The sequence below is a fragment of the Ascidiella aspersa genome, chromosome 8, assembly GCF_963924565.1.
Source record: "Ascidiella aspersa chromosome 8, kaAscAspe10.2, whole genome shotgun sequence".
NCBI lineage: Eukaryota > Metazoa > Chordata > Ascidiacea > Phlebobranchia > Ascidiidae > Ascidiella > Ascidiella aspersa.
Window position 1 is genome coordinate 19,121,659 of NC_139454.1, and position 25,248 is coordinate 19,146,906.

At 36.5% G+C, this 25,248-nt stretch overlaps 2 protein-coding genes across 4 annotated transcripts; one reads left to right on the plus strand and one right to left on the minus strand.

Annotated features, from left to right (window-relative positions):
- The first annotated feature begins 7,516 nt into the window (after window positions 1-7,516).
- LOC146136721 (epimerase family protein SDR39U1-like) lies at window positions 7,517-10,158 on the plus strand. The gene is made up of 5 exons (XM_083395038.1): window positions 7,517-7,609; window positions 8,864-8,976; window positions 9,114-9,199; window positions 9,299-9,570; window positions 9,638-10,158. The coding sequence occupies exons 1-5, from the start codon at window positions 7,588-7,590 to the stop codon at window positions 10,045-10,047; spliced, it is 903 nt and encodes a 300-aa protein (XP_083251164.1). The 5' UTR covers window positions 7,517-7,587; the 3' UTR covers window positions 10,048-10,158.
- Window positions 10,159-10,177: 19 nt separating this feature from the next.
- On the minus strand, window positions 10,178-13,868 carry LOC146136722 (F-box and leucine-rich repeat protein 13-like). 3 transcript variants are annotated; one of them, XM_083395036.1, is made up of 7 exons: window positions 13,262-13,868; window positions 12,878-13,045; window positions 12,144-12,326; window positions 11,862-12,020; window positions 11,638-11,721; window positions 11,181-11,322; window positions 10,178-10,972 (listed from the first exon to the last, which is right to left on the minus strand). In XM_083395036.1, the coding sequence occupies exons 1-7, from the start codon at window positions 13,816-13,818 to the stop codon at window positions 10,907-10,909; spliced, it is 1,359 nt and encodes a 452-aa protein (XP_083251162.1). In that variant the 5' UTR covers window positions 13,819-13,868; the 3' UTR covers window positions 10,178-10,906. The 3 variants fall into 3 exon arrangements, with proteins under 3 accessions (XP_083251162.1, XP_083251161.1, XP_083251163.1); XM_083395035.1 differs by having other exon boundaries at window positions 11,173-11,322; XM_083395037.1 differs by lacking the exon at window positions 12,144-12,326 and having other exon boundaries at window positions 11,173-11,322.
- Window positions 13,869-25,248: the final 11,380 nt, after the last annotated feature.

A 25,248-nucleotide genomic window follows, 5' to 3' on the forward strand; every position in this document is an offset into this window, starting at 1 on the left:
AGCGTCTATGATACACAAAACGTAAAAATTTTTGGGCTTTGCCCGTACCCGCTAGGGGTGTTCATACCACTCCAGCCCGAGACCCCCTAGGTTATTTACGGTTTACGAAAAAATACAAACAACCATCCTCTTTCCTCCAAAAGCTGAATTAGAATGGCACCGGACATTAAGTTGCGGGAGTGCACGACTGCACGTCTGCCATGGGAAAAAATTTACCGCACCTTCTACAATTCAACAATCAAAAACAAACTAAGAAGCTTTTAGATAAAGTTTAACTGGGCGCAATTGTTACAAATGACTCCCTTTATTCGTTTGGTAAAACCGAATCTAACCAATGTACTTTTTGCAAAAAGGCCACGGAAACCCTGTGCCACTTGTTTTATTTGTGTCCTGTTACGTGTCTATACTGGGAAAACGTGAGTGCGTGGTTAAGTACTAAACTACGAATATCGTGTGTTTTTCCCGCGAGCAATTACTCTTTGGAGTGCACAAAAATGAACCGTGCAAAACATTTGTGAATTGTGTCCTTTTATGCGCGCGATATGTTATTTATTAATGTAAATATGCCGAAGCTGTCCCGACTATGTTACGATTTCTTATGATGTTATTACCTGTGCGAACTTCCGAGCGATATTCGGCTTTAAAAAGAGGAAGTATGACAAAACACAAAAGTAAATGGTCGTTAGCTGCTTGAGAGCTTTACTATTTTGATTTGTTTTTCTTGTTCGTTTTTTCGCTATTTATTTTATTAATAGAAAAAAAAGGTTTATTATAAGTGATATTATCGTTTTTTGTTCATTTTCGTAAGGATTTACAAACTGTCCAAATGTTTTTAATGTAATTAGGTCAAGCGTCTTAAACTAATGCGAAACCACAATAAAACACAAAACGCCGTTTTTCGTCTTTTGTTTGGTCGACCGTAAACGCAGGTTTTTTTTCTCTTTGGTTATTCGTGCGGTTTGGCTGATAAGCAAGTGTGTATTCGACAATGAACAACGCTCTTGCTAAATACGTCGAGTTTGGCGCAGCTAATGTTCCTCGCTATTCGCTGTCTGCTCTAATACCCTGTATTGGTGTAACAACGGCATTTTTTAACTGAAGCAGTTTCCTAAAAGGTTGTCTAACTGTGACTGTTTTGCGCGCGAGGCTTTGGTTGGCTACATAGCAGATATAGCTGTACTTTTTGATAGTGTTAACCAGTCGGTGTTAACCACGAAACAACAACAAACTAAACATAATACAATATGACAACTTTTAAAACTTTTTTTCTTAGGAGTGCCGGTTATCATCGCAAATCTACATTATTGCAAACTGTTCCCCTTTTTGTGTAATTTAATTAGTTAAAAACACCGCCTCATGATGTCACGATGTCGCCTCGTTTTTAGAAACGTAGCCGTTTGTTTGCTGAATGTTTCAGCTGCTAATGTTCTATTGTTAATGCCTTTACAGAAGTAATTTAAAAGCTTAATTTGAATTAAATGTGTAAAGTTACATTTGCTGTGTATTTGAAAGTTATTTGAACGGAAGCTGATATATAAGTGTTGTGTCGACTGTTGTAGATGTACATGTAAACATTAACTCAGTGTGTAGTAATTTTAAGAATCGTCATTATTGTTAATTGTTACGGCAATTGTTTTCATTGTGCCAACAATAACTAGCCTAAATATAATGTTATAATTACACTGTGGCTTCGTACCGACACATATTTAATTGAAAATCCAGGTAGAAACGTTTCGGTGAGATTTGTTGTTTGGTGTTGTAAAATGTATATATAATGTGCTTATTCGTTGATTTTAGAAAACCGCTCACTCGCCTGCATACTTGCTCGTCCTGCCAATTGAAGCCTTGTCACCAATAATAAAGTTTTGGCTGGATACCTTTGTAAAGTTTTTGGGGAGAGAACTGTATAGGAGAGCGCGTTTTTGGATTGTTAAACCTGAAGTACCCGATTGGGCGCCTGCGCAGGCCTGGACGTGGAAGTAGACGCTACAGTGCAAATATTTTGATACAGTACTCCTTTGTTCCTTGTGCCTGGTTTTGTTCTTGCTGCGCACAATACCCTAAAACTACCAAAAAAATAAATTAGGTGTGTTATTTCTTTAATTTAATGTTTGTGTTAATGCAGTATTTGTAAAAGATTTGACTGTAATTTCCGAAAAGTTTGCCAAATTCAGTAGTTTCTCAAATATTCTGTTACGTCATAAGCGACTCGAAACAATGGCGTTTCGCCAAGTCAAGGTTTTTTATACATTTTTTGACACATTCGTTCAATGTCTTTTGTCGGGAACGGCAGAAATTAATGGCAGAAGCGAAAGCTTTGTTTGTTTTTTTTCGAATCGACTCGAAACGGTTTGCGACCTTTAATGGGTTGTTCGGCATTACGTTCGAACCAGAGCAGCCTGTGAATGATTTCCAGGCTTTGCAGAAATGTTTCTATACAATGGTCCCGGACTCATTGGAAAAACTGAAGACCAACCCGGCTTTTAACATTGTTGTTGTTGGTCAGTGTGATGATGGTTATCGCCCTCTTCTTCGAGGGTGGATGTGTTCTTGTACAAAGGTAGGTATATTGAATGTAAACAAACGTTATATATCTTTGCATGTTTGAGTTTCGATAGCCATGTAATTTAACATAGTCTACACTTAGGTTTGAATGGCGATATTCTAGTTGCAACGTTGTTTAGGTTTGTATCCTTTCTACGAAGAATTGTGCATTCTAGGAACGCTACATTTAAAAAAGGCTTGAAGGTAAAGCATAAGTTACACCAGTTTCACAATTGTTTCTTCGGAATACCTGTTTTTATTAAGTTAAGTTTCCATAAAAAAGTAAAAGCAAAATGGTGCATTTGTAGTTCGCAGCTTAACTTTTTAATGCGATGTTTGCTTGCTAGCCTACTAAAAATAAACGTAGCTAGGATATGCGACTCATTTGAACCTGTCGGCCACATTTCGTACCATAATGCAGTGGTTCTCAAACTTTTTTGAGCGCGACCCAAATCTGAGTTTTATGAACATCTCACGACCCAAGCCTCAAATTAATTAACACAAAAAAAAGACACTACACAGTTCTATGAAACAATTATTTATTACAAACAAATGATTGATTTTAACTTTTAACAATACTACCTGCAGCTAATGACCTAGTTGAAAAGAACAAACCTATAGCTACGATCGAAAGAAATGAACCGATAGCTCGAACTGAAACGGATGAGTTTCTGCTCAGGACCTCAAATTGCGAATAAATATTACGCAATATTCTCTATTCTAATCAAAGTTTATCAGTGACTATAAAAAAACGGTAGTCTAACTTCTAACAAAATTCTGAGGTACATGTGTGTAATACGAGCTAGCAGAATAATCTTATAAAGCAACTGTGCGGCTACCACTTACACCAGTCTTAGCCGCTACTGTAGCTGGCTGCCATCATCTAAACGGTCAGAAAACCACTTATGATGCAATAATCTAGGTAGCCACATGAAATGAGTATGATGCAATAATTCAGTCATGATTGAATTGAAAATACTTGAAAAATAAAACGAAAACAATGAGCTGTTTGCGCAGGATTGAATCACCATAGAGCGACCCATTTTTTGCCACTGTGCGACCTATACTTTGAGAACCACTGCCATAAGGTATGACAAACACAATACGGCACAAACTAAGAGAAATCAAAATGTCGGCTATTAAAAATAGTCTTGCTTTTAATGACTGAATTTACCGCGAATAAACTTGCTTTATTCGGAAATCGCTATATTTATAAACGAGGCAAACATTTATTTTATTTTAAAGTACTTAACCCTTTGTACAGCCTTTTTTTCTTACGTTTCTGCGTAAGCCATTGCTATGGCTAAAATTTAAAATTAGGAATACCATTTTTACGTTAACGGCAGTGCCTAAGTTTGTTAATTAATGTCTGCAATATTTTTTCTACCAAGATTTCAAGCAAACCAAACAACGATAAGACACTGACAATTTGCATTCTGGCAAGCAAGAATATCGAAGAAATAGGTTTGCGAGGTAATTGCTGTTGGTTTTATGTCGATTGTTGCCTTAGTCTTGGTTGTGAACCTAAATAAACATATCTGTGTGTATTTCTAGGTCTGTCTAATGACGCAGTGAATTCCATTACCAAACCTGCTCTAAAACTACCGTGCGAATCGCCGTTCCTGTTACCTGCTGACATGGTTGTGTTTTCTCAAACAAGATTCCCGATCGAAGGACCACGCGTGAATTTGATCATCTCCTCCGACATGTTTGAGATTTTCTTAGTTCGCTTGGAAAGGAATGTCTCGATCAAGGCTAATATTCTTCTAACTAAACTAAGGCAGTGTAGATTACAGGGTCGTTTCGCCCAGTCACCTGTAGGTTCCTCGGTTGTCCCTCTACGTTCAACACATAGCAGTCAACATAGCAGTCAACATAGCCACCGCAGCAGGTCTTCTAAATCTAGATCACCGCAGGTCGTATCTAAATCACCGCAGCAGGGCTCGATTCAACCTGTCAAATCGTCCGTAAAACGCCCAACTACCCAAACCTGCTCAACCCAGACGGTTAACTCTGTAGACACATGTCTCTAGACAAGCAAACCCGAAATTATTCCTATCTCTATTCAAACTAAATCTTTGATTTCCCTATCCGTCAGCAGCCAAACCTTGCATTTTTTGCAACGCCAATTCCAACACAGACCATCAAAAAATGTTTTATGCCCGCCCGCATCCAAACCGTAAATCCGATCCTAATTTCAATTCCTACCCAAACTTCGCAATCCTTTGTTAAACCCGCATCCACGCAGACCTCTACTTCGACAACCGCCCCTATTTCAACTCAAACTATTGGACAGGAATCAAAAAGTTCAAAGTCACTTGTTGTGTCCACTTCGACTCAGACCTTCCAATGTACCATGCTCTCAGCGTCAATGTCTTCTCAGACTTCCAAAAGTGCCGGTATGACTGTTTCCACCCAGACTGTAGCAGTCGGCAGCTCGCCTGTAAGCACACAAACAGCTCAAACTCAACTGGGTAATCTACTTACATCGGACACTGGAACCCTAAAAAAACGACAAAGCGCAACCACATTCACCCAAACCATTTTTGGAACGGTTCGAATGTTGCCGGCGCTAAAACCCAGATCGAAGTTTAACAAGGCACACGAATTACTACTCTTCCAGCAAGGGCTGGTCAAAGCACTTTGAAGCCAGTAGCCTACTTTTGCCCCTGAACACGAATACTGACTTCAGAAATGGTCCAAATGGAAGCACCATTTTGTGAAAATTCCGAAATTCACTAATAACGATATTATCAAAGCAATTACCAAATGAAGAAAGCGTTAGAACATCTCCCACCGAAGAAGACTGGGAGAGGTACTACCAAGATGAGTTGGCGGAACAGGCGATAGAGGACGCACAGCGACTGGCAAAGAAGGCAGATTGCAAAATACATCACATAAATTCCTTCCGTTCAAATCCCGGAAACACGACAAACAAAAATACCCTTCTTGAAGTTGATGACATTATGAAGCTATCAATCATCTTCCAAAGAAGAAAAGCGTTCGCCAGTCTCCCACTGAGAAAGACTGGGAGCGGTACTACCAAGAGGAGTTGGCGGAGCAGGCGAAAGAGGACGCACAACGGCTGGCGAAGAAGAGAGCATCTAAAAAATTAACAGTAGACAGATCTTCCTTTACGTCAAAACTTGGGGAAACAAACAAGACAAAAAAAACTTGCTTCTGCTGTATGTCACTCCAAACTGCGGACACGAAGCACAATCAAAACAGCGATGAAATTGAGCACCTCTAAGTTGTCAGCTGCACCCAGCTCTCACAAAGCACCCAATGGTTCTCCTTTTTACCCCTTGCCCACCAACAAGACTTGGCACCATACAGGGTTAACTCTTCCTTGAAACTCCGTGCGCCGATCAACCACACGCTTAACTTGTCGTGAAGAACCATTCAAAACTGCGACAGCCAAGCAAGTTTGAATGACTGGTGTCCAGGCGTTGTACATCCAATCATCAGTTACACCGAAAGACTTAAGTCGTCTCAAGTTTCCAAATCTCCAAGTTTCCATGTACCAAAAATCGATAGGAAAAAAGAGGAAGATTGGATGACAAGCATGCAGAGAGCCTTGACAAGGGAGAAGTTAGTCAGGATCCAGGATGACCCTGAGCATCGCTGCACCTCATTATCGGTCGTCAGCAAGATAAACAAGCCGACAAGGATGGTGAAGAGAATCTTGGAAGAGGTTGATTTTCTGGATGAAATAAAGGAACTGGCGGAACCTTTCAACCTCGTCCCGTGCATGTCCGTGCTCCGCGGCTGATCGGAAAAATAAAGGTAAAACATTTTCATCCATTAGTGCTGATTAAATAATTGTATGGCATTATGCAATTTTTTGATTTACACCAAAAAGTTGCATACTTTTGTCGTAACTACATTTTGGGTTGATTTTGATTTTTAAAGGTCAATCGGTCCGCAAAATTTGTTTTGCAATTTTAACGGTGCGTATGCTAAAAAGGTTGAGAATGTGGGTTAGATCACAATGAAAAAATATTTATTGCAAACAAACAAGCGAGAAACAGGACTTACAGGTAATTACGATATACGTACAACAATTTACCTCCGTAACGTAGGCGATCTGACTCCACGATGAACAGTTTGCAAGATTGCTATTTTTTTGGTTCAAATTCCAGCGCTTAAATACCGCATTCCAGCTGGCGGTAATTATTTCGTGACAACACGATACAAAAATACAGGAAATTCTAAACAATTTACGAAACACGAGTAGCCTATAGCAATATGTTGACAGTTTAAAGTGTATATTTCAACAGGTGAGACATGACCACCGTGCTATCTGACTCCACTAAATCGAAACTAAAACAAACTGCCTTGTAATTTAAAGAGCATACTGTCAGGTCGCTTATAAATTCATTGTACATTCCATAATTTAGCATATTTCGCTTTCAATAAAATAGCTTACAGCACAGTAAAAACACGTGTTGCCAGTAAGGCGTGCATTGTTGACTGTCGTTTTGTAGAATTCGGATACAACTAACGTTGCAGTCAAAGGGAATGCGTTGGGAATTAAAACTAGCCAGTTAACGAGCAGGATGCAGGGAACAGGAAATACGCCAGAAAGACTTTAGCAGACTTTTAGCACACGCACAACAAACACAGTACGGTTAATAACAAATAAAAGACGCTGGTTCGCTACAAAAGAATACACACAGCAGGCTGGCGAGGCGACGACACAATTCACCAGACTGTTTTGATTGAATGGCCAGAATGTGACCCAATTATAGTTCCGAAGTCCAAACTGCTACAAGAACCACTGAGTTAAAGGATGTGATCGCAAAATCTTGCAGAATTTCTTTTTTAAGCTAATTTATTTGTGCAAAGTGGGCCGCGTTTTTGTTTCACTTTCGTAGTGCGCTGCAAGCTAAAAAGATTGAAAAGTGTTAAATTAAGTAGCACAAAGAAAACATCGGCAGTCATGCGTGCAAAAATAAACAAACATTACTTAGTTGACTTTAGTTGTACAGTAGTTTGAACCGGAATGTCACAGAAGAACAAGTAAACTATTTTTAAACGCAAATGGCAAACCGAGTTTTAGTGGGTAAGTTGGTGTTTTTGATGTTACAGGGCCTTGTTTGGCGCTGATCTAGAATCCTATCACAACGAACATTATTTAAAGGTTAGGGTAGGTTAAGCAGTATTATTAAATAATAAATGTTATTATACTTGACACAACCTCACCCAAATATTGTGCGTTGCTTTAATAATTGTTTCAACGCTCTTGTAGGATTCTAGACCATTTATACAGATCAAGATTTTGCCTATTTTCCATTTTATTTTCCACGCCACAGGATTGCTGGTTTGGTAAGATTAAAGACAAGTGTTTAGAAATTAAGAAATTTCCTAATGTTGTTTACACTAGCACGTCATGGTCATCCAATTCACACATAACGCATTGCCAGCATTAACAGAAATGTTTCTTGATGCTAACCAACAGCGTTAAAGTTTAAATATTTAAAGCTTATACAAGTGAAAGTGTTTACGCTTTAGTTGTCGACATTTTCCCTGAACAAACCTTTATCATATACTTACCACTTGTCAAAAGGTTTGATCGAGGCCTACAAATGAATAGTGCTAAATTATTGTAGCAACCCTCAAGCCAGTCTGCATTGTGTGACAGCCTGATAGGTGTACACTAGGGTTGTTCAGATTTAACTTTTTTTTGAAAATTTATGCTTCCTGCTTGATTTGCCATTATGTGTCACATAAAAATGAGTTTCGTAAATTTTCAAAACAATTAAACAACATTTAGGGGCTCCGCAGACACCCCAAAGTTATCACACTGAAATTGCTAAAATCTGGGACTTCCCGTAACACGATACTGTACGTTTTTTTTAAAAAACACAGAAACCTTGTAAATTTTTATATTAAACAATGGCAAGAAAGCATCACTAATCTATTTTTCAGTTTTATGTAACTTAAAATGTATTCTTAAAGCCCCCAAATCCCCACTTTACCCCATTTTTGGAGCTGTTTTAAAGCAATTTGTATGTACACCTTAATTTCACAAATTGCGTTGAGTGTGCATAACCCCTGATTGCACAAATGCACATGGCAAACTTTAGTTTTGCACACCTGAGATCTGAGCAAAAAGTGCTATAAAATTCAGACTGACTCTCCGGTACATCTTTTACATAAACAGTGAATATCCAGCTAAACTTTTCAATTCCATAACTGCACCTGAGAAGTTGAGAACCTTAACTAGTATATCTTCTTCCAAGCAAAATTTATTTAAATTTTAATTGCTAAATTCAGGCTATTACTTAAGCTAAACAATAGTATATTATTTTTGCAGGTGGAGGGAGTGGCTTTATTGGGAGGTATTTGTGCAAATTGTTAACTGAACAAAACTTAAACCCAGTTATTGTTTCGAGGTCAACAAAGGGAAGAAAGGATTTTGTATCATGGGTAACTCTAGTCTAGTCCACTACAACTTAAATATTCTTGATTTGTCTCAAACTTAACGTTAGTTAAATGCATATATATATGTTAAATGGCTAAAATAACTCCCTAAAGTTAATGTTTATGAATTATATTTTTTGAAGGATGAAATTAAATCAAATGGATTACCAGACAATGTTGTATCAGTAATCAATCTATCTGGTGAACAGTTTTTATCTCCACTACTAAGGTTTGGCCTTATTTTGCAAATTTGAATACAATTGATGTAATTTATGCAGTTTGTACTGAAAAAATATTATCTTCGTTATCATAGCATTTTTTAACTAAGGTGGAACAAAACTTTGGAAGAAAACATGCGAAAAAGCAGAATAGACAGCACTGCATTACTAAGGGATGCAATTATGCAAGCAAAAGTACCCCCAAAATCTTTTATATGTTCATCAGCAGTGGGATTTTACCCACCTAGTGAAACAACAGTATATGATGAAGACTCTAAACCAACTGTGACTGATTACTGGCATGATTTGTGTACCTCTTGGGAAAAATCTGGAATATTCCCAGAGGAATATAACAGGGTGAGACATGTCATTGTGAGAACTGGTAAGTTTGTCTTATTGCAGCACAGAACATTGCAACTGTAGCATAACTTAATATGGATGTGTTTCAGGCATTGTTCTACAAAAAGATGGTGGATCTCTACAAGCCCTTTTGCCACCATTTTATTTAGGACTTGGAGGACCCACTGGTTCAGGGAAGCAATGGTTTCCTTGGATTCATATGGATGACATAACTGGAATAATTCTACATGTCCTTCAAAATGAAACAGCTGTAGGAATATTTAATGGTGTTGCTCCTCAAGCTAGTACTAATCAGGATTTTGCCAAAGCTCTGGGTTCTGTACTCAACCGACCCAGTTTTCTTCCTTTGCCAGAATTCGTTGTCAAGTTCATGTTTGGTGAACCAAGATCAAGCATGTTGCTTGATGGACAGAATGTTTATCCAAAGCGAATTTTGGAAAGTGGATATAACTTTAAATTTCCTACACTGGATTCAGCCATGAAGAACATATTTAATTAACCAAATCGACTGCAATAGCATTACCTTCCCTTTATTTTTTCCAGACAGTTAGCTAAAAATGTTTTATTTTTCTTCATTATGAATGTTTCAAATAATAAAATGATTTGCAACGATGATGAGAAAATACTTACTAACAAAAAAAAAACATTGGGACCCAATGAATCAAACTATATATATTTATACACCAAATCCGTCCGAAAATAGTGCAGTTTTAAGCAAAAAGGTCTATGACAATTAGGGCATCAAAGGGTCGAAAAATTTTACTTTTAGACCTGCAGGTCTTGGACAATGCACTAATTTGACTTATCAAATCTGCATAAGAATTCAATTTAATAATTCTTGGCCAACCCCAACCGAAACACTAACCAGCATTGTAACCAAAATAATATAAACTTTTCAGGCCCTGATACATCAACAATTCTATGTACCCTGGACAAGAAATTATCTTATGCCCACTCGCCCATGATTTAGGTTAGCGTTTGGGTGGTTTGTATCACATATGTTATTTTTTTGTAGTTTCAACCAATATTTCATTTTATTTATGCCGGGAGTCCTAAAGGTCTAATTAGTACATTGCTCAAGCTCTAAAAAGTCGGACTTTTCGACTCTTTGATGCCTTAATAAAAATACATATGTAAATGTTTTTCCAACAGTGGATCAAATAACAAAATGATTGGCTTTTGTTTGTAACTCTTTAAAGACTGTCTAGGTTTTAGGGTTGTTATAATGCACCTTAAAGCAACACTCAACTTGTTAAACAGAGAAATATATTTAGAATTGCTAGAAGTCGACGTTTGCACCAAGAGAACCAGCACAAATATTTTCCTGCAGTATACTTTTTGATGGCAGTGAGATGATTTCACCTGGCACAGTAACATGGTCTACTTTCTCGTGGTAATAGGTGTAGGCAACCAGGTCTTGCTTTCTGTCAACAAAAAGCTTTTGTTTAACATTTATGGGGCTCAAAAGTAGAATATTAGGAAAAATGATGGTTAAGACACATATCATTGAATTATGTTTTGTCAGTAAAGTTTATTTAAAAAAACAACTTATTTTTTTTAATTATTTTTGGCTGATGTTAGGTTTATAAAATAGATAGGAGGTCATATTGTGCTACTTATATACCTTTTTACCAGATCATAAACGTCTTGGTCAAGAATCAGATTGCAAAAAGACAGATCTAAGCTTCTTAAACTTGGTAGAAATTTTTCAATGTCTTTTAACCATCGTCCTTTTAGACTTTTTCCTCCAACCAAAATTATTTCCTGAAGGTTTCTATAAGAGCAGCATGTGAACCGAATTTTATTAGCTAATAGATATTTGCTTAAACAAAAATTTCACGTAATGCTTCTTGCAAACAATCCAGGCCAGGACTCTACTAAGAGAGCTGAGTGGCTTAATTTCTCATTGCTTTGCACATAAATTTACAAAAGTGAATCAACAGTCTGAATAAAGGAACTACACTAGTCGTTTGATGGTATGACTAACTTTGGAAGATCAGTTCACAGATATGTACATGCATGTGTTAAATGTGTCTAGTCGTTATACTATGGCTTTATAACTATCTTCACCTACTGTTTTTATACAAACCTGCAAGATTGAATAATAGCCTCTATAGCGTTGTCAGTCAGTTCTGGGCACCATTGGAAGGTTATGCTTTGTAAGTTTGAACATCTAACAAACAATAAAAAAATGTTATATTGGCTCAAAGAATTACTTGTTATTACCTACCATAACATATTATGCCACGCAAATATAAAAAAATGTAAAGTTCAGGAAAAGGACTCCAGAAAATCATAATATTAGGTACATACCTTGCGGCTACTGCAAGTAAAGTGCTGTCTTCAATGCATAAACAATCAGATATCTGGAGCACTGTTAAATACTGAAGGCACTTATGTTCAAAGAGCTGCTGAATAACATCATTGGTAATTTGATCAGATTCCAGTTTTCTTAAACTAAGACTTCGCAACCTGAACATCAGAAATCACGTTTATTATTGTGCAATGGCTAAAAAAATTATCTTAAAGCTCTTACATTGTCAGCTGATACATTTTACTAGAAATCAGCTGATCATTTTTTTAAATTTATCTTACCAAAGTCTGCCATGTAATTCCAAGAAGGTTCTCTTGGTAAAATGTTCGCAAAAAGAAACAAATAAATGATGAAGCTGAGGAAGGTTGTTTGCAATTAGAGCAATAGAAAAATCTGTCAGATCTTCTCCATCGAGGACAAGAGTTTTTAATCGGGGTTGACCAGAAACCAGCAGAGCGATTCCACTGTAATTAAGGCCGGCAGTTGGCATTTTATAAAAAGTATGGCATTTTATATTACATAACTTGCCAATAATGCATACACATTACACAGGTACCATAACCATAACTAGGGATGTCCGATAATTAATATTAGATAGGGGCGCTTATACATGATGCCAAGTGGCAGTATCAGTATTCATCAGAAAATAAAATTTAAGCAATGATTTGCAATCTAACGAAGTCATTTTACACTGAAACACAATTTATCAAAAAAAAAAAAAAATAGGATAACTTGATGTAATTCAACTAGCAAAAAAACAGTGAAGCAAATTTGGGCCTGGGAAAATACCTTTGACTGTTTCACTTTTTTGTATTTCGCTGGATTTAAGTGTGTCAAAAGTAGTGGGTATGGGCCTAGTATCGCACATCCCTTATCATAACCAAAATATTCTTTATTACTTAGGTTGTTTTTTGGACATTTAAGAATTGACTTGCATAAAGTTGCGCTGATGTTAAAGTGAACCGAAAAACTGTTAAACCATCATTAAAAAGCAATGTAGGATCTACTAACTTACTTGTCAGATATGTGTAGAACACCATCACTTTTAAAGTGAATAAGCTTAGAAGGCATTTCTGCAAGATAACTAAAACCCAAGTCAGTAATTAAGGCACAATGAGATACATCCAAATACTCAAGTTGATGAAGTGCATTTAAGGCGTTTACTCCGTCATCATCTATTTCCCTTTAAAATAAATATATACATGCATAGATGCTTATCCAATCTAATCTTATAATTTCTCAAATTGTTCTAAAATATAAAGCTATCTACAGCACTCTTTAGTAATAGGTAAAATAAATTAATTTACTGAAAACTGTTAAATTTACAATTTTACTTTTTAGATAAAAAAAATATTTTTGTTTTATCAGAGAATCACATAGGGACCTACCAGATACTCACTTGCAACTGTCCAAAATTAGCACTTGAAGGTTTGAGCAGTGCAAGCAAATGTCACTCAAAACTTTAAAATTGATATTTGATTCACAAAACGAAACATCAAAGTGTTTTAGTCTCTTGCATTGCATAACCATTTTTTGCTCATCCTCTCCAAAGACAAAATCGTCAGCATAGCGAGAGAATTCAAGTTTTTCTATTGAGCCTCCAACATATTTTAACAGAGGATAAAACATGTCAGAGTTACTTAAATGTCCGACAGATTTTAGAAGGTTATTTAGTTCTGCAAATTCTTCATTGTCTTCCAATGGTTGCCCCCCTTCAATAGGCAGAAAATTAACTGTTGTCTGTTCTTTCAGGACACTCATATTTATGTATCTCCAAAGCTCTGGTTCCAGTGAAAGGTTTCGGAATACCTTGCATACTTTCCGTATCACAAACAGTATATATGAATGTGGCAAATGCTTGAACACTGATAGCCATATTTCATCAGGCAATCTATCCCATTCTGGAAAAACGTTGTCATTTGGTAGTTTGTCGTCTTCCATGTTGCATTTAGTCATTATGGCTAATTAAATACATGTTTTTACGTAATATGCTCAATTTATACATGTTCCCTACAATCATAAATAGAGAAAAGGCTATAAATACAAACTGTGCAGCTGGTTTGCATTCTGTGACTGGACAGTCTGCACTTTGTGGTAGGTGCATACATAAATATCTGTTTAAATAAATTTGTGTGCACACCTTAATTAGTGTATTGCACTTTTTTTTTTCTTCAAACAATGGTTAAATTGTGGTAAGATTTCCAACATCAGATGTGGAAAATACATGATTGTACACCTGCTGTGCATGAAAATGCAGATTGGCTGGCAGGTGTACCCTAAGATTTTTTGGAACGCAATTTTTCTGCACACCTGAATTAGGAATTGCAAACCTAAATTGCAGAAAAAGGTTAAGTTGTGCTTGGGCGCCCATGTGTGCATCAAATCCTAATTGCACACATCAAAATTTAATGAACACCCAAGATCCTGGCATGAGGTGCTATTCAATCAGCCTGGCAGGCAGTGACGAAGGCCTACATTGGTTTGATTCCTCTTGCAAACCATTGTTTCAGTTTTTCTGCATTGATGTAAACAAACCATTTTAAATATTTGCAAAACTAATGGAATTGTATGTTAAACGATTAATTTACGGTATACTTACTAATTTTAAGCTATTTTTGAATATTTGCATAAATAAAGTTCAAATTTAGTCTTTGAGAATTTGTTTTGAAAAAACAAAACAAAAAATGTAACCAGCACACTAACCGAGCGTTATCGGCGTTTTGGGATTTCCTTCTACTAAATACGTTTTTTTTGGCTTGAATCACCGTGTTGCGTAATCGTGTGTAATAAGATTTGTTTATATATACTCAGCGAGCAATACACCCACTGAGTAAAGTTTGATAGCATTTGCAACAGGGGTTGTGTGAGATTTTATTGACACCCTGTCAGTGTCACAGAATTGCTGACACCCTGTCACCACTGATCTCTATGAAACCTGGATAGCGCAACTAGTGGCACGCCTGAGCGGTTTTTGAAGCCTATTTGTAATACAACAGAGTTGCTTCTGTGTGGAAAATGGTAATTATTTGCAGAGATTTTGTATTATGGATAAGTTATTTATGCACGAATATGTTTTCCTAACAGAGTAACGACAATAAACAAAAAAATGCACTGGAATGTGATAATATCCTACATTTTGCCATTTGAACACCAGTTAGTGATGGATTGGGCATCTGGTGGCTAATGTTTGTTAGTGGATGACACAGACAGACACCATATAAAACACAGCAACTAATTTAGGACATCCATAAGATATTAAAAGCAATTAAATAAAATACCTTATTCTACTTATGCATATAGCTTCAATTAAACCTTACTACTACCTGCTGCTGTTACTATTATACGAAAATAAATGCTAAGAAATGTTGTTGTCAGAACAGCTTTACCAACCAGCATAGGAAAATGTACATAATAGATACATTAACTAGATTGATTAAAAAGGCTATTCCAAAGATTTGTATATCATATAAGTTGATTTTACCTAACTTGACGTTGCCTTGTTGCAATAAAAAAAAATATTTTCTGGTGCCAGTAAAAACGAAGTATATTTCTATCAGCAGGAGCTAAAATCAAGTCATTCTGCTTTATTAGTATTGTGTATAGTACCAAGCATACCAATACATCACTAATCCCTTAAAATTCGGTAAAATAATCACCAAATATTGTCATAACGACAATTTTAAGATACCTCTCCCATAAGCCGTAATGCTAAATTTACGCACTTTTGGAACCTTTCAAGATGGTGTTAGAGCTTTCTAATTGGCTTCAATTTTCCACCACTAGTTGCGCTATCCAGGTTTCATAGAGAGCAGTGCCTGTCACCGATTCCGTGACATCCTGTCACGAGTTGGTGACACCCTGTCACCGATTTGAGGACACCCTTTCACCGATTTGGTGACACCCTGTCAACAATTAGGTGACACCCTGTCACCGACTTCCCAAAATCTGTAAAAAGTGTCTTATACCAAATTTATAATTTAACTTATTAGGCCTACAATCTTCAGAAGCCTTCATCACGTTCTAACTGTAGGCTACTACTTTGGGTTATTATAAGTCGTTTTTTCCGTAGCAGCCAAGACTGCGGAGTCGGACTCGGGCCTCGAGTTATACCACGTAAAACTACCCGAGGCCCGAGTCCGACATGCGCACGCGCAGTACCAACTTTTAAAACTGATATGGCGGTCAACTGAAAATTGTTAAGGTGTGAAACATGTAATGGAATATTTTCCAACCATGTATTGTGGGTGGATGAGTTGTGAAGAAACAAGACTTATTACAAGACGTAATGGAACACTAAGTAATATTCTTAATGCCAAGAACGTCTCTGTTAAGACCTTGCCTTCAATAGATGTTGGAGTATGACTTGATCGCCACACGAACACGTCTCCTGGTTCGTTGTTGACTTGCAGAGAATGCACAGCCACAATTCCAAGATTGTCTATATCGTTGATATGCCGAAATTCGCTGATGCTAGGAATAGCAAAATGGTCAAAGGCCGTCCTCTTTATAATGGCCTCAAAAGATCCGTTTTGAAATCTGATTTGTTGAGTAGTTACTGCACGAGCTTTGAAATAAGAATCGACAAAGGGGCAAGATTCCTGATTTTCAAGTAGCCGATCGGAAGCAATTTGCTCTCTTGATGTGCCTGCACTAAACGGGACGTGGATTTGCCACGAAGGTCTTGGAGCTGGCGGGAGATACAGTTCGTAAGAATCTTCGGATTCCGGAGAACGTTCGTGGCTATTTCTTCTGTAATTGCTTCTTCTTTCCGATAGATATCTTCTTCTTGGTGGTGATCTTCTGCTTGATGGTGATCTAGATCTTATGGGCGATCTGGATCCTGAAATTCGTCTAATCAAGGGTGGAGTTCTTGGACCTCGAGATGGCTTCCTCAATTGTCTTTTAGTTGTATGATTAGCAGCTGCTGAAGTAAATGCTTGAAGTCTATCAAGATTAACGAAGGTTCACGTATCTTCTTGACAGGAGAATTTCTGCTTGAATCTGACCTTGCAGAACTGATTGGCGAGAACTCTGGTACCCGGCGTACAAACCCTGTTCTGTCCGCTTGCTGCGGTTCGGGTGAGTAGCCCCTATCTGGTTCAGTCACAAAAGCACTCGAGTTTGCTGTCTGAGTAAAAGCCGTAAAAGCCGTAAAAGCCATTTTATATTGATTAAACACGCTATTTATAGACGAAAATCAGTTAACAAAATTTCTGCGAATAAAGAAAGATTTACGTCATTAATTCTTATAATACTTAAAAAATATCACGTGACAAAAAGGGCGTAACTCAAGCCTTTTTCACACTTATTTCTGACGCGAAACATACAATTTTTACGTCAAAACGCGATTGCGAAACAGCTTCTGACTTCAGTTAAATGACAACAGTTTGAAATCACACGACCGGGGAAACCGATTTATGTTCAGACCGCGGTGTTTTGAAAACATATGTTAAAACGGATGTAAATGCCTTGACGCATAAAAATTGGTGTCAGAAATTTAAATTTTTGCAAATTCGCTGCAAGGATATCGCAAACATTAGAATGTGGTTGCAAGAAATCTACGTAACGGAATTTTACCGAAAACTTTCCGTTTATCGTTTGCACATTGGCTGCAAGAAGTAACGCAAACATTGAAAGGATTGCAAAGAATTTAGGCTATGATTTTTACTGAAAATTTTCCGTTACGACACATCGATTAAAACAAAAATTCTCTGTGTAAACACAATATGACGAAGTGGCTGCTATAGTTGTATAACGACCCTATGAGTGGATTGCTGAATAATAAATATTTACCGTATTTAGCTACGTAAATTGGCGAAATACAGGCTGTAGAGTCAGGACCGGCTCAGGGCTCGACGAAATCGCACATTTGACCGGAGTTGGACTCGGGACTCAGGAGTCGGACTCCGGACTCCGGAGTCGGACTTGGGTTATTCATAACCAACTCCGCAGCCCTGTTAGCAGTACACTTCTCTTTAAAATTTGTTGTTAGGCGACAAAATAAAACGTAACAATGCCCTATATGCAGGGTTGCCACACCGTGCTTATTTCTAAGATTTGTGCTTTTTTTTAGATGCAGTGTCTTAGAAAACACTAATGTGCTTATTTCGAAGAAACGTGCTTATTTTAGAGTTGTGTGCTTAGTTTGCCTTATTTTAGTTTCTAAAAGAGTTCTTTATCAATTATTTCACTTTGACGAAGGAGTGTAAAACTTCATTTATTTATATTTACCAAATTATTTAACCCATATTATAAAACAATGCATTATGTTACATAATAACAATATATTGTGAAAGTAATAAGCTGTAGTAAGCAATTTTACGCGTTTATAAAGCGATATTGTGCAGAGCTACAGGCTTCGATAACCACGGGTCTCTTGACAGTTAACAAAGTACGAGGCGTAGCTACAGGGGCGCCAAATTGAGGTTTACAAAAGAGGCTGCTTCTTCTTGACATACAATGTTCGATTCAAATTTAGGGGGCGCGAGCCCCACTTCAATATTTAATTTTTTTACAGTGAATTTAACGGTTTCGTTTGGAATAGACACCACTCCTACAACTGTACAAACTCTGGGTTTTATTGCCAACTTTAACATTGAAACTGCAAAAAATCTGCTTTTGTTGCCTTTTTACCACAAGTCTCTTTAACTGCTATTGCACTTTTTCTGTATATTAGTAATACACATGTCATCGAATGTATAACGACCTTTATTAAAGTTATAGTCTATTAATAAACCTTCAAAGTTATCCCCATTTCGAACTATTTTTTATCCATATTTTATATATGACTAGACAAAATACCCGGCGTTGCCCAGGTTAAATAGGGTATTTACTTGGAAAAATAATATGCAGCCGTTTGCAATAAGCGCGATATATCATGTGCATTCGGGCAATGCCCGGATTTTGCGTGGTTAAGGAGGCCTGTCGAGTAAATACTTTCTCACAATTAAAGTAGTATGCGGCCCTTATGAAAGCAGCAACAGTATTAGGTCTAACCGAGGGGTGTCCAACAAGCGGCACACGTGCCAAATGTGGCACGCGACCAAACAAAAAATGGCACGCAAGCCCTCCCCCAAATAACTAAAATTTTATTTTGCCAATTGCCAAAAATTACTAAGTTTCTCAATTTGTTATTCAGCCAATTGTCAGAAAATACTAAGTTTGTTATACAGCCAATTGTCATTGTTTGTTCACAATATAAAACAAACCACCAACAATTACTTGTAATATAGTAACATTATACTATGTCGAGGCTAGCATTCACATAACTTATATAACTTGGTGTGAAGAAACAAAAGTCAGCTCACCGAGAGACACTTTGATGTAGTGATGCGCATTTCTACACGACAGTTTTTTTTTCAAGTTTAAGTAAACGGTCTTATTTTTGGTAAAAAAGTGCTTTTATGATTAAAAAGAATTGGTTCGGTTATGAAACTTTGGCACGGGAAGAAGTTATAAGATAAAAATTGGCACGCCGGCATGTTTGAGTTGGACACCCCTGGTCTAACCAATCTCGCAACTTTAGCAAAACAGCAACAATTACGAAACAAACAGTATAGTTTAAAAGTACCTATTTAAACAGAGATTCTGTCGCAGTGTTTAAACTGTACGGCAATATAAAGTACATAGTTCAGCTGCGCTTCTATACAAACTGAAAGCATTTAACAAACATAACTGTCTTTAGTTTACAGTTGTTACAGAACAGCGATCAACCTTACTTAGTACAATCCGACAAAATGTATTTTACAAAAACCAAGCACGATTAACGAACTGTTTTAAAAATTTACAAAGAATCGCACAGCGGGGTTAATATTTGTAATAAGCAAAACTGCCGGCGCCACATGATAAAACACGAAACACGGTAACGGAATGTTTAATTTTTGCGCTCAACAGCCTTACAACAATAGAGTCAATGCCCTCACAACACGTTTGTCAAAATCAGATTGTGTCGAGCAATAGCAATTTATTCTGTACCCAATTCGAAAATCCTCCTGAATTACGGTACCTACAGTTTAGCCAATTCAAACAAATAAAAGTCAAATTTTCCTGGATCTTGCCCTGGTCATCAGTAGCGTGATTATTTTTTCGGTGTAGCGTGCTAGTTTTTTGGTCTCCGATGGTAACCCTTGCCTATAGGCAGACTTGAACAACTAGATAATTCTAGTTTTCTAATTCAATGAATTAGAGCAAAATGCGGCTAATTCTAATTCTAATCTAATTTGTGAATTGCTTGTGCGCTCTAATTCTAGTTCTAATCTAATTCGGATTTTACCAAAAATGCTACTTTGTCCAACGACATTCTTAGTCTCTTAGTCCAAACAAAGGATTTGAATTAAAACTCTTTGGTTTGAACTTAATTTTTACAGTCTGAAAAACATATGTTAATCTGAAAGACATAGAACTTAGCACAAATATATTGACCATTCACACTCTTACTAGAATACTTCTTGATTTAAATGGAATTGATTGCAAATAATCAAATATAATTCTAGTTCAAATTCTAGTTTAAATTCGATTTTTTTAAGAATTCGGTAATTCTAATTCTAATCTAATTTGAGAAAACTCGAAATGATCGCATTCTAATTCTAATCTAGTTTTGAAAAACCGAAATGATCTAATTTTAATTCTAATCTAATTTTAAAAAACTAAAATAAATCTAGTTGTCCAAGTCTGCCTATAGGCTATAATCCAGTTCTTCTTTTTAGTTTTTTTTTGTTTTTGAAACTTTTTTAGTTTTGTTCACCCCTAGCATCTATCTCCAAATTTCATTCACCTTTGTCTCATGATATGGTAAAACTATCTCGTCTATATATAACAGCACAAAAAATATCCGCCCTGCTCGCAAGCCATCATCTATTTCTGACGGTTCTTCCTAATTCACCCCTTTTGATTGGTTCACCCCTGCAATAATTCGATTCAACCTGGGGTGAACCATTCACCTGGTTAAGAAACACTCCCCTAATGTACTTATATATAAGTATTTTCAGCAAGTACAGAAAGCACGATTTTGAAACCAAGCGACAAAACAAACAGACATCTTCGTTGGTTTATTATGTTGGTAATACGCATTTTAAACAACAATCCAAAAAATTTAAATACAGGTATTAAATGTATATTGTCAGTAATACTAGATCCACGTGCTTTCTTTACGCTGATTATGTCAAAAGTCTTTATGGCCACACTGTATGAACTCTTTATGCCTGCTTAATTTACCCAAATACATTGAAAATTCATCAGGTTTTTTAATACCCAATACATGTTATTGGTTGTTTTTAATTGTTTCGGCAACCATTTTGGATCGTCATATTATATTCATAGGGACATAGGCCATCAGGATCAAACCATATATGCCCTTACCTAGTAGCCTAATGAATAACATAAATAGCATAAAGTTGGGTAGGCTATACGGCACACATTTACCGCACTATTTATACTCCATTTTGCTAAATCAGTTTAGCAAACATTACTAACTTTTGATAGAACACTTTATTATATTATATCAACAAAGTGTGCAACAACATGACATTTACTGAGCCTAAAATTGTTGCATTATGATTATATTTTATTATGTGAATAAAACCGCCACGTAAGAAGTTGAAACCCTCGTTATTTAAATGAAACCCTCGTTATTTAAAGGGCTGATATATTTGGCAATCGGACAAAAACGGTGGGATTAAATACGGTTTTTAGTTCATTGGTTATACGCAGCGCAGTGTTGGCAAATGTGACTTTGAAACTACCTATTTTGCCCCTCAGTCAATTTGTTGGCAAATTTTACTTGGAAATTGCCTATTTTTCCCCTCATTGAAATTATGTAACCAACCTTATAATTTTCTAGTTTATTTTTATAAGGTATGCCAGCATACAAAAAGTGAACAACTAATTTACATCATATTGACAGCAGACTAAGGTTTTTATTTAGTGCCTTTTGTTTTCCAGATTTTAATTTTTTTTATTCTCTAACTCTAACCAATAAACATACATCTTTAAATGATTTTATACTTTGTTTTAATTTAACTAAACGTTTTCAATCATCTGGCGAAATTAACTTTGGCTAGCAAAAACATTTGAAAAAAAATTTGGGTAGGAGTCTTAGCCTACAACAGAGGTTCCCAACGTGGGCGGTACCGCCCCCTTGTGGGCGTTGGCGACTTACAAGGGGGCGTTCTGGGTCTTTTTCTAATTTGGGGGGCGCTGAACGCACATAAGGGGCGTTACATGAAAGTACTGATTGCACATAAAAATAGTAACAAACAGCATTGTAGGTAACTTTTAACCTTATGGCAACTTCCGTACTGCGAACTTGTAATATTTTCCCGACCATTGTTACGTAATAATTGGCATTTTTCTGTTAAGTTGTTGGATGTTGTTGCGTTCCACCGTTTTATACGAGGCAAAATGTTTGTATATTTAAAGCAGGGGTCGCCGCCGGATTCGGCCAGCCGCGCCCCTTTGACAACTAGACATGAGTCCATTTCAAATACTTTTTGACTATTTTAGCTTTAGTACGGTAGAAAATTTTTCGCGCTTCGCGCGAATGATCTTTCTACGTCCAGTTTGTTTACACATTTTAAAGCTGTTTCTGGACTAGATCAGCGCTTCTTTACCGTTGCGCCGTGGAAGGCTACCAAGTGCGTCACGGAAAAATGGAAAACGTATTAAAAAATATTACACATATATTTTTTAACATTGTTTTGGCAATGTAATAATAAAAAATAGCAGGAAATTTAAATGAAATGTCGGTATACCCCAAAAAAATTAGGATCGCTTCGCTCGCCAGGTGCGCCCGGACTTAACTATTAAGGTTAACGCGTTTCCTCACAGTAGCTTTATTACACTTTTCATGTATGTTAGACCAGGGTCGGCAACCTTTTTGCCGGTTTAAAACTAAAATTTTGTCGCGGACCGGCCTTAAAAAACAACAAATGTTCAGAAAAGAAAAATAATTACAACTTTCAATACGAACTTTATGCTTGTTTGGCCAGAAAGAGATGCTCCCATCTAAGAATTATTAAACTTACTGAAACCCGCGAACGGCATCCGGCCAGCCAAACAATTTAATTTAACCCAGCCCGCGGCTCATTTTAATAAAATTTTAGGCCTTTACGTTTTTTTCTTAAATTACACTTTAATACCATTATTACCAATTCCTATGTTCTTAGCCTACCAGTTTGTCAAAATAAGGATATTTAAAGCATTCTTTCAAAAGAGGTCACACTTTTGTATAACATATAATAATGTATGATCCCCTTTTTGACCAGGCCCTACGCGACACTTTTATTAGTTAGCCTACGTAATATAAAAACGAAAAAAAATAATGGCAATATGAAAAAGCACGAACCACCGACCGACACCTGAAAAGTATAGGATAGACATACGTACAAGGCTTGCCAGAATGTTTTTTTTTTGACAACAAAAATAATTTTTTTAACGTGGTTGATGTCAGAAAAATCATGATTTTTTTGTCATTTTTATAAAGTCTAAAACTAATTAATATACTTACGTTTTTTCGAAACCTTTCCTGCCTAAATTTCAAAATAATTAATTATTTCATTATGGGACATAGTTTTATAAACATTGTTTGCATTAATTTATTCTATTGCACTTTAAGGTGAGCTCGCTTAAAATTAAAACACATGATATTTTAGCCCATTTTTCGATATATTTTAAGTACTAGAAGTAAGATTTTGTAATAAAAATATGCATTATGGATGTTGTGAACGTGCTATGTAACTCATATAGCCACAACACACTATTTGTTTTGAACCTCACGAGAGCTTGATACTAATTGTGATTTTTTATCAAAACAATCAACCATGGAGTAGTAGGCTATATTAAAACGAAGGTAAATGTGTTTTAAAAACAAATATGCATTTAATTATTTTTTACTTTGTACCAGGATTTACGTACAGTTCGTGTTTAAACAAAATGTTAATCTGACAACCCTGCTACGGACCGGTAACCAACTCCTCGCGGACCGGTCCGCGCACCAGCGTTTGCCGACCACTGTGTTAGACAACCTAAAATATGACTGATAGCTTATCGAAACGAAAGTGAAGACAATATGATGGTAGACAACGATTTATATAATACTTTACTGTAAAACAAGATAAGGGGGGCGATATGAAATAATATTGAGCCCAATGGGGCACTAGTGTAAAAAAGGTTGGGAAACACTGGCCTAGAACTACATAACAGAGATCACATGAAGAAAATAGCCTAACATAAAAGTCGCCAAGAAAAAAAGAGACTTTATTTCTCGATTTTTGTGGCTAACCTGATTTTATTTATTTTGGAGAACTAGTTAGTGATCAAAAACTGCGCTACTAAGTAATTACTACTTAAGTCACGCTAAAAGTTGCCTTTTTGAACACAACAGAAACGTTAAATAAAAGTTTGATAGTGATAGTTTTTTATCATGTTTGATAGTGATAGTTTTATTTTTATGTCAATAACTCGACTTAGAGTTGACTTGCTTAAATAAGGACTCTTGCAAAATACTTAACTCAGACTTAAGTCATTTCAAAATGACCTGTTTGCAAGACTGGAAGTTTAAGAGTTTATTTTTTATTATACCAAGACAAGGCCCAAGGTAACATAAGACATACTACGCTTTTATACGCTACTACGCTTTTTATTCTTATAGTAAAAAAAAGCTTAAAAAACAAGTGATTTGGGTGTAAATACGAAAGTAGGACAACGAGCAAAATAAGTTGTGTTGTTTGCACTTTATTACGAAAACGTTATTGCTTTTTTTTTGTAAATTCAGCAGGTTCGGAAAATTTTATGTGTTTCATATGTCCCACCCTATATACAATTTGTTTGCAGCAGTGCAAAAACTTGTTTTTTAGATGTGTGCTCAAAAAAAACTGGTCTGGCTTGTTGCGACTTGCTGGCAAACTTTTTCCTCTACTTTTATGGAGTTGGGGCGGTAAATTATTTATGGCGGATCTCCGGCACTTAGACTTTACACACGACCCCTTTATTATTCAGAAGCGATTGTCGAAATTGCGGTGCTTTCATATTTTCACCCGGAAAGCCGAAAACAATGAGAAGATTACAGGCGCGAAAAAACTTGTGCTGCTTACGCACGCACCGTTACAAGCGCGAACGGTTGACAAATTAAGTCAGACGTTCATCTATTTACACAGTTTAATATTACTTTAAGGTGTTTTGTTTTTCCAGGTATACAAGGTGTTTCATAAAAGTATTACACACTTCTGAACCGTGTAAGACAGTTTTGCACGAAAGAAGTGTACTTGAAAAGAAAGTGTGTATCTTTTTTCAAATCATTTTGGTAAAAGGAATTAAGTCATTTAAAAACAGTGCAATACTTTTTTTTCCTTGTATAGTGCACTTAAGTCAAGTTAAGTCATTATGGGACTG

What these genes read in the sequence shown, in the direction of transcription:
- LOC146136721 (XM_083395038.1), top strand. Translation starts at nt 7,588, where the DNA reads ATGGCAAACCGAGTTTTAGTGG. An exon ending in GGCAAACCGAGTTTTAGTGG is followed by an intron (nt 7,610 to 8,863) that starts GTAAGTTGGTGT and finishes TTATTTTTGCAG; the next exon opens with GTGGAGGGAGTGGCTTTATT. An exon ending in ACATGTCATTGTGAGAACTG is followed by an intron (nt 9,571 to 9,637) that starts GTAAGTTTGTCT and finishes GATGTGTTTCAG; the next exon opens with GCATTGTTCTACAAAAAGAT.
- LOC146136722 (XM_083395035.1), bottom strand. Translation starts at nt 13,818, where the DNA reads ATGACTAAATGCAACATGGAAGACGACAAACTACCAAATGACAACGTT. An exon ending in GAATTACATGGCAGACTTTG is followed by an intron (nt 12,021 to 12,143) that starts GTAAGATAAATT and finishes TCTGATGTTCAG; the next exon opens with GTTGCGAAGTCTTAGTTTAA. An exon ending in TTACTTGCAGTAGCCGCAAG is followed by an intron (nt 11,722 to 11,861) that starts GTATGTACCTAA and finishes ATTGTTTGTTAG; the next exon opens with ATGTTCAAACTTACAAAGCA.